This window comes from Musa acuminata, chromosome BXJ3-11 (assembly GCF_036884655.1).
Source record: "Musa acuminata AAA Group cultivar baxijiao chromosome BXJ3-11, Cavendish_Baxijiao_AAA, whole genome shotgun sequence".
NCBI classification, from domain to species: domain Eukaryota; kingdom Viridiplantae; phylum Streptophyta; class Magnoliopsida; order Zingiberales; family Musaceae; genus Musa; species Musa acuminata.
In genome coordinates, this window is record NC_088359.1 from 22,331,052 (window position 1) to 22,341,052 (window position 10,001).

General features: G+C 39.8%; 1 protein-coding gene across 1 annotated transcript; it reads right to left on the reverse strand.

Annotated features, from left to right (window-relative positions):
• Window positions 1-203: 203 nt before the first annotated feature.
• LOC103971357 (transcription factor bHLH30-like) lies at window positions 204-2,934 on the reverse strand. Its single transcript, XM_009385356.3, has 2 exons — window positions 1,468-2,934; window positions 204-889 (listed from the first exon to the last, which is right to left on the reverse strand). Exons 1-2 carry the CDS (start codon window positions 2,113-2,115, stop codon window positions 425-427), a joined length of 1,113 nt encoding a protein of 370 aa, XP_009383631.1. The 5' UTR covers window positions 2,116-2,934; the 3' UTR covers window positions 204-424.
• Between the last annotated feature and the right edge of the window lie 7,067 nt (window positions 2,935-10,001).

A 10,001-nucleotide genomic window follows, 5' to 3' on the forward strand; every position in this document is an offset into this window, starting at 1 on the left:
GCCTACCGAGGATGGAAACTCTACCTTTTCGTGCAGGCCTGCACGACTCTACGTGTAAGAGAGCCAACGCAAGTCTCAGTAAACAACGAATGCATGGGAAAGCTACGAAGGTTCGCATCGAACCGTCCATTCCATCATAATCCTTGTCTCAACCACTCGCTTGAAACTAACGGACGGCTTGGGTCAACAATTATCCTGGGAAAGATCATCCAAAGTGTTGACTTCCTCTTTCTTACGTTCAGTGTATTTATTGTACATATCACGGAAAAGATCCACCCCCAACCCTTTCGGCTATACCTCCGACATAGCTTTCACGGCTCTGCAATCCCACAGACCCAATACATATACTGGCCCATAGAATACAATCGACACAGATGACTACAAAAAAGGAAATGACTGCATATGGTTGTAATGTGGTATCGAGTCATATGGACCGGTGTTCGAGTGTGCTGGACAAGGTGGTGGTGCGCTGCCGCTTGATGCCGCCGGCTGCAGTTGGCTCGTCGGTCGACGATGCCCGCTCCATGACGGCTCTGAGCGCGTCCTGGATCGATGCGACGGACTGCTCCGGCTGCTGGTGGTCGGCACCATCTTCTCCGGTGATGACAAGCACGTGCTTGATGCGGCCGCCGAGGGTGGCTATCTCGGCCTTGAGCGTGCGCAGTTTCAGGACCTTGAGGGCTTTGATGAGATCCGGGAGGAGGTCCGACCGGTCGTCGCAGCACAGGGAAGCCCTCACTAGGAACCTGCCATCCTCGTCGTTGGTGGCGTCGACGGTGAGCTCGTCGGTCTCCGTGGGAAGTGGGCTGTCTTCTGCCATCTCCAACGTCTGGCGCTTCAATTCTTTGACGTGTTGGATCACCTCCGCAAGCAACGACGCCTTGTCTGTCTGCACAACAGATTTAGATCAAGTTAAGAGGAAGAAGGAAGTGGGAATTGCTTTCTCTACTTCTGAACTGTACAACCACAGAGGTGAAAGAGAACAGTGGAGGAAGCTAGATGTGCTTGCATGCACGCCTCCACATGGGAATGGAATGGGAGGACGACAAGCTACTGCTACTGAGTTCCTTTATCTGACAGGAGTGCGCATGTATGTCTTTCTTAGGTCCATCGTTTTGCCGGCAGCAACAATCTCATCGCAAGCTTTCTGTGAGTCAGCTCCTCACCTGGTTCCACTTTATCATGTCAACGAAGCGGCTCTTCCACAACACTTGTCCTTCCTCTCCTCCCTCTTCTCTCCCTCCTTCCCACAACACTTAGTACCCCCAAACACACAAAGGACTGCAGTAAATGAGCCGAGTTTTGTCGCATAATGGAATCCTAGGAAAATCTTACTAGATCTCTGTAGTTAATAGCCGAGATATGGAACGATCTCTGTCAATTGTGGATGGAGAATTAAGAAAGATGGTGTAATTATCAGAGATGTAAGTGAAGATCGATTGGTCATGGGGTGTAGTGTATGCTTACTTTGGTGGTGCTGGGGAGCAAGCTGCGCAACCGAGCGAGATGGGTGTTGATGCGCTCGCGGCGTCGTCGCTCGGCCTCGCTGTGACTCTTTGATGCGGCGAGCGCCTTTGCGTCCATGATTTCCTGGGGTGTCATCTTGCCCAGCTCGGCATGAAGACCTGCGAAGGGGGATGAAGACATCAACCCCCGGCCGCGAATCAGTACTTCTGGTCCCATGTAAAGTCCCGCCAATCCCAAGGGGTCCGATGACGACGATCCGAGACCGCCGCCGTCGCACGCGAACTGCAGCGCCGTTGACGCCCGACGTGCATACAAGTCATGGTAGAACGCAGGCAGTGGCGGAGGTGGGAGCGGTGGAAGAGAAGGAAAGAAGCGTTCTTGATCGCGAGCCAGCGCCAAGCTGTTCACGAGCGGAAGCGGCCATGGAAGAACAGCAGCAGCAGCGCTAGCAGCATCAGTCACGATGGATTGGGCTGGAAACATTAGCGAAGCAGCACCTGCTCCAGTTTGGCTGTTGTTGTGGGTGGCGTTGGAGTCATCTTCTTGATAGCCATGGAAGTCGTGGGCCTCACGACCGTTGTCCATTCTTGGACTCTCGAAGCCTGTGAACTCCCCGTGTATATAGTTCTCGCCACGCAGCACGAGCATGCTACAATGATGCCTTTAGAGGGGGTGGAAGAGCTTTTTGTCTTCCCCTTTGGCCTTGTAATCCTTGCGGGAGAAATGAAGGGTACGGCGAAGACCTGTTTTACTTTGCTCTTACGCGATTCGCTCTGCCATTCCCCATGTTCCAAGGGGCTCACCACGTAGACATATTATTACGCTGCTGCAGCTGAGGCCGCTGCTACCGCGACAGAGGAGAGAATAGAGAAAAGGAATAGGAAGGGAAGAAGGGAAAGAAATATATTGGGAGGAAGGAACGCAGATGAATTTAGCCAAAGGGAGAATACAAACCAAAAGATTACAGCGGCCCACGTCGGTCAAGCTCCATGTTCTACCCCTCCCTCTTCCCTCCTTGGCTTTCCAGTTCCACGCTTCTCTTCCTGCTTCCCCAGAACGTAGCAATCATTGTGTCTTGACATACACTCCTCTCTTTCTCTCTCTCACACACTGTTTCTTTCTTTGCAACTGTATCTCTACTTACACAAGCTTCAGTAACGTGATCTCACCGATCTTTGTTTCTCCACCTACACCCTCGTCTGTCTAGAGAGATTCTACAGAGTACTCGACACTGCTTTCTTAAAACGCACACCCTCTCTCTCTCTCTCTCTCTCTCTGGATGCAGCTAAATCTCTCTACTTATACTGGCTTCAGTAACGTGATCTCTCACCTATCTTTTCTTCTTCACATACACCGTTGTTTCTCTAGTGAGATCCTACCGAGTACATGAGATTTGATTTCCTACAACTCTCTCTCTTTCTCACTCTGTCTCAGGTCTTCATCTTCTTCTCTCCCACTGAAGAGAGTTTGTGGAGCTGTTTTATCTGGAAAAGATGTGGGACTGGGAGTGAGTTACTACTAGAATACGGACCGGCAGTGGCTTGGGTGGGCGGGCACATGCGCTTGAGCTGGTCCCCCAGCGCTGGGCCTTTCCATCTCTTTTACCTCCCCATTCAATGATCTGAATGATGTCTCCACCACAAGCAAATGGGGGAGGAAGGCAGGAGAGAGAGAGAGAGAGACGAGGTTGATGATGATGTCAGTGATACCATGGCCTTACGTTGGTAATGGAGGCATTGATTCTTCTGATCTCCTCCAACATTCTTTGTTCCCTGTGTACACCTTGGTGTGGCGATTATGGACTTAGATTGAGCAAATGCATGCAGTGACTGTCCCCCTGCCTTTTGGGCCGATAATTAGTGCCCTCAGTTGCCGACTCAGTGTACTTAATGCTGCATGAGATTGCAATGTCTTAGATCGATTCCGAGAGAGAAAATTTGGGGATGTTTAAACCTTCGTTAATCAGTTTTCTCACCCACCAACAAATTGATTTAGGCTTCTTGATAATAAAACCAATTGATATAGTTTATGATTTAATCTGTGTTTTGAGTGATACGAGACTAACTTCGATTATGAAGAGACAATTAAAGCAAAAAGAATCGACCGGAGTGGAACATGTTAAAAGATTGGATGTTGAGTCGGAGGATCGGTCGATGTGTCGACAGAAGACTTCATGCAATGAGTTCGGGCATTGGGCCTAGAAAAACAGATATTGCACCAAGAAGATCAGAGTTGCGGAGGTCAACATGTCGATTGGGCAAAAGGCCGCAAAAGAGGATGATGCACTGAAGGATTGGACAAAGCGCCGATGAACCGATGACATACCGGGCAACATGTGATTAATATTTTATAATAATTATTTAGATCGAAGTAATTTTAAGTTATAATTGGGTTGAAATTAGGCCAACTAAATTAGGGGCCAATTGGGCCTATGTTGGGGCTATTTTAGGCTAAGAGAAAGGTTCATTCAGTGACCCAAAAGTTGGGTCCGGTGGTGGCATCGCTAGAGGCTTAGTTTTCAAGACAATCTCCGAGAGGTAATAGTACTGCCAGAATGGGTGGTGTTACCACCCAGTGTCAAGCGGTGGTACTACTAGTCTGGGTGGTAGTACCATCCATATATAGTCTCTCAAATTGTGTTAGACAATGGTATCGTCAGTCTGGGTGATAGTATCGCCCAGTGTTAGTGTTACAAGCGGTAGTACCGCCCAACACAAGTGGTGGTACAACTAGGACCCGGGAAACCTAGGATGAGACCTTTTTTGGCTCTATTTTTGAAGTCATTTATGGGTCTCCAAGTTTAGTGAGTCTCTTCCTCCTAGAGTTAGAAGGTATCTATGGGAGGAATGAGGCCTAAAACAAAGAGAGATATAAAGGTTTTCTCCTGAGCCTGTGAAAAGGAGAAAGATGTGTAAAAAGATAATTGATCTTCGCCCATTGAAAGAAGATCGGTAGTGGAAGCTGGTAGCCTCGATGAAGAGGAATCGGAAGTGGATGTAGGTCACGACGACTGAACCACTATAAATCTGGTTTGCATTTACTTTATGCTTTTCATTCATATTACAAACTAATTTACTTATTCACTATGCTTACGAATGCTTTCAGGTTAAACTCATCTTTCCGATATAGGCTTTATCGAACAGAAGTTTTCAAACTGATGTTTTTAATGTAAGCACTGATTCACCCCTGCTCTTAGTGCTGAGTTAATCATAACAGTTAGCATTAGAGCCATGTCTCTCTCGGTTGGATTAACACCCAAGAGATATACTTTTTTCGACTTTCAAGAGGGTCTTTCTATCATTCATCCTCCTATGTTCAATGGGACGGACTACACATATTGGAAAACTAGAATGAGGATTTTCTTGCTTTCTATGAACTTAGATTTATGGAATATTATTGAAAGCGATTTTGAAAAGTCTTCCAAACCAATCAACAAATGGAATGATTTAGAAAAGAAAACTTTCTCTTTGAATACTATAGTGATGAACGCTTTGCTTTTTGCTCTAGATAAAAATGGATTTAATTAGATTTCTATTTGGGAAACTACACATGACATTTGACATACTATTGAAATCACATACGAAGGCACTAGTAGAGTTAAAATGTCTAAAATAAATCTTTTGATGCATGATTTTAAATTATTTTGAATGAAGCCAAGCAAAACTATTGTTGATATGTACACCCGTTTTAAGGATGTCGTTAATAATTTAAATGCACTTGGTAAAAGTTTTTTGAATTTTAAACTTGTTAACAAAGTTTTATAATTACTTTCTAAAAGTTGGGATTCGAAAGTAACTGCAATACAAGAGGCAAAAGACTTAAATAAGTTTTCACTTAAAGAACTTATCGGGTCTTTGATAATCTACAAAATGACTTATGTGGCACATGACGAACTTGAGAACAACCTTCCAAAGAACATGAAAGATTTTATACTTATAACAAAAGAAGACCACTTAAGCGAAAGCTCAAGTGATGATAAACTTAATCTCCTAACAACAAAGTTTAAAAAGTTCAAACAAGAATAAAAAATAAAAAACAAACTTAAAAAGAAGAGGTTGATAAAGAAGAAGACACTTAAGGTGACTTGGGACAAATCGAGTACCTCCGAAGACGAGGAGTAAACCAAAAAGACAAAGTGGTGAACTATGCCTTGGTGGCTCTCGACGATGAGGTAAATGACTCGCCCGAAACATCTTTATTTTACTATGAAATTACTTAATACTTTTCATGAGTTATTTTTAAATTAATTAGTAAAAAATAAAAAATATATAAAAAATATCATTCTCTCTTTCTAGTGATTTTGAAAAAAAAAATTAAAAATTTGATCATGACAATTTGTTAACTCATAGCACTAAGCATGAAAAGTCAGATTCACTTAAAATGAAAAATACATTACTATAACAAACAAAATGATTTTGATTGAAAATACTTTATATTTAATAAAATCATGCTTGATGTTTTAATGATGTAATGATATAATGAAAATGTTAAAAGGTTTGGTATCATGCTTGATGATTTTATATTATGCATGAGGATTTGAAGCAATGATGATTTGAAATCATATGTTTTGGAATTATGTGTTACACTTTTGATCTTGATAATTTTTGTGATAAATCTTGCTCTTTATGATGCATGTCTTGATTTGTCATAAAAGACAAATACATGCTTGTATGAAATAAATCACATAAATTGAAACAACTAAAAAGTGGAAAGTATTTTTCTTGAAAATTTCTCAAAGTCTATCTTATCAAGGTTTTTAATAAAAGATTGATGAATTTATGTTATTTTATGAATCTCTTGAACTAAGAAAGTGATTTTGATTATGTTACAAATTAAATTTGAATGAGTTTTATCCGAATCATGATTTTGATTTCTCAATATATATAACTTGAGAATATTTTTTAAGAATCATGATTTTTCTTACGGATTCTAGGAATTATAACTTGAAATTTTTTAATATATGAATCATGATCTTGACAACTGAAGATTTTTTATAGATGAATTGAGATATTTTATTCTCCTATGTTCCTTTTTTCTATTTACTAAAGGGAATATCTTTTTCAGAATTCATGACTTAAAGATTTCCCTCACTATTCGATCTCCTAAGATTTTTTTTTTATATTTTTTTAAATAAAAAAGAAGATCAAAATGAATCATGTCTTTTGGTATTCACATGATCATTGATATTATATCTTTCTTGATATAATTTTCATTATGTATACTTCTTTTGTATTTATGATTGTATACCTTATGTGATGCTTAGAGAATTGATGTAAATGGAAATAAATTACACCCTTGTATTATTCCCCTCTTTTTGCCAATGACAAAGGAGGAGAAAGAATTACTAGTGTGTACATATCAAAAGAGAATAAAAAATTGTTAGCTTACACAATTCAAGAAGAAGCAAATTATGTTAGCTTGCACATCGCAAAGAAAAGCAAACTTACTAGCTTGTATGTTTTAAAATGATATAAAATTTGCTAGCTTGTATGTTCTAAAATGATATAAATCTTACATTCTTTTTCAAAAAACTTGCTAGCTTGAATATTGCAAAGAAAAAAAAACATGATATCTTGCACATCTTAAAAGATGAAAAAGTTTTGCTAACATTCATATCTGAAAAACTTACTAGATTGCATGATGATATATGCAATGATATTTCAAAAACTTAAAACTATAATTATAATGCAATGATTTGAAATTATATCTCAAAAACTTACTAGTTGCACTTCTCCTTTTGTTGATGACAAAGGAGGAGAAGTTATGATGACGATCATGGATGAAATGATGTATTAAATTTTGATTATGCATGATTTTATGATGACATGTTGCTTGGATTTATAATTTATTTCTGAATTTATGTTTCTATCAATATGACATATTGATAGGGGGAGTTTGGTTTAAATTCCATCATCAATTATTTGTCATCATAAAAAATGGAGAGATTGTTGAATCTTAGATTTTGATGATTAAACCAATTGATAAAGTTTATGATCTAATATGTGTTTTAAGTGATGCAGGACTAACTTCGATTATGAAGAGACAACTAAAGCAGGAAGAATCAATGTTGGGCCGGAGTAGAATATGTCAAAATATTGGACATTGAGCTGGAGGATTGGTCGACGTGTCGGTAGAAGGCTTTATATTATGAGTTCAAGCATCGGGCCTAAAAGAGCGGACATTGCACCAAAAAGATTGGAGTTGCAAAGGTCAACATGTCGATTGGGTAAAAAATCACAAAAAGAGGATGCTGCGTCGAAGGATTGGACGAAGTGTCGATGAACCAATTGTTTGGAACGAATTGACACTAAGAGGGAGGAGGGGGGGGGGGTGTGAATTAGTGTAGTGGATAAAATTATGTCGGTTCAAAAAAAATTCTTCGTTCGATTAAAACCAATTTCGAAAAAATGTTAACTTGAAACACGTTTGTAAGAGTGTGTTGCTAGCATAATGAGGAAGTATGGTAGTTTGCAATAAATGTAAATAGTAAAGTAGAAATGCAAACCAAATTTTATAGTGGTTCAGTCATCGTGACCTACATCTACTCCCAATTCCTCTTCCATCAAGGCCATCGATATCCACTAATGATCTTCTTTCAATGAGCAAAGATCAACTATCCTTTTACACCCATCTTCTCTTTTTCATAGGTCTAAGAGATAACCTTTTACAACCCTCTTTTACAAGGTATCCCTCACACACATCCATTAGAACTCTCTCTAAGATTGAGGAGGAGAGAACTCAACTTTCTAATAGAGTTTACAACTTTAGAATTACAGAGTTTTGCTCAACTTTCTTTCTACTCCATGCAAGAATAGCTGAGGTATTTATAGACCCCAAATGACTTCAAAACTCCGAGCCAAAATTCAAATCCACGAGATTTTGGGGTACGGGAGGTACCACCGCCTGCACTTAGCGGTACCACCACTTGTAGCTTGACACTAGGCAATACCATAACATAGAAGACTATGTCTAGGGGTACCACCACCCAGACTGGTGGTACCATTGCTTGACAGTCTCTTGGAGACTGTGTCTGGGCTATACCACCGCCTGACACAGTCTCGGAGACTATGCCACAACCATTCCACATGTTAGGTCATTGTTTGGGCCTTCCACTGGACCCAACACAGCCCAAACTTGGGTCTAGTTGGCCTAATTTCAACCCAATTATGTGCTAACTATGAATTTTAAGGCATACACTAAGCTAAATAAATCTGGTAAGTCTAGGTTTCTTCCAGCGAACTTCCGATGATCTCTCGATAATATTCCAATGGACTCCCGGCAAGCTCCTAGACTTCACGACGATCTTTTTGGCGAGTTTTGATGAGCTTCTTTGGCAAGCTCCTAGACTTCTCAGTCAATTCTAGTAGAACTTCCGACGAACGTCTAGACTTTCGACGAACTCTCGAACTCCTAACGAAATCTCGTTCTCGACTCTAGGACTTCATTTTGTTTTATGCCTTGATCGCTATCATAGTTAATCTTGCATACTTAAAACCTAGTTCAATCTAGATAATTATTATAAAGATAATCAAATGTTGTCCAATATGTCATTGGTTCATCGACGCTTCGTCCGAATTTTTGACACATTGTTCTCTCTTGCGGCCTATTGCCCAATCGGCCAGTTGACCTCCACAACTCTGATATCCTTGGCTCAATTTCTGCTCTTCTTGGCCCGATGCTCGAACTCATGGCCTGAAGCCTTCTGCCGATACGTCGACTAGTCTTCTGGCTCGAGTCCAATCTTCTGAGATGTTCCACACTAGCACAACATGATTATTCCTGCCTTAATTATCTCTCCCTGATCGAACTTCTTGTGTCACTCAAAATGCAGATCAAATCATAAGCACTATCAATTAGTTTCATCATCAAAATCCGAGATTCAACAATCAATTGATGATGACATCCAATTGATGACAAAGTTAACCTTAACTTCCCGTATCAATATGCCATATTCATAGAACCTTGAATTCAAATTGAATTCAAGTTAAAGTAATCATGATTCACATCATATGCAATACATCGTATACATCATCATAATAAAATCATGAGTATTGCATTCATCATATGCATGATCATTATCATAAGTATCATCATGGTATCAAAGTATATTACATCCTACCATGTATGATTCTCATATCATCATATCTTCTCCCCCTTTATTATTAACAAAAAGGAGAAGTGCAATTATCAAGTTTTAGATATGTAATTTCAAATCATTATATTATAAATATAATATCAAGTTTTATCATCATGTAAGCTAGTAATTTGGCAAGTGTTACTTGAAGTATGAAGGTTAGCAAGTTTTCGAAAAAGAATACAAGATAGCAAGTTTTATATCAAGCAAGCTAACAAATTTTGTATCATGCAAGCTAGCAAATTTTACATCATTTTAGAATATACAAGCTAGTGAGTTCTTTCTCTCCCTTTGTCTTGTCAAAAAGAAGGGAAGAATATAATTTTATAATTCTTTTCCCTCTACATCAATTTTCACATCATGACAAAGATAAATTTAAATAAAATGTGATGAGGTATAC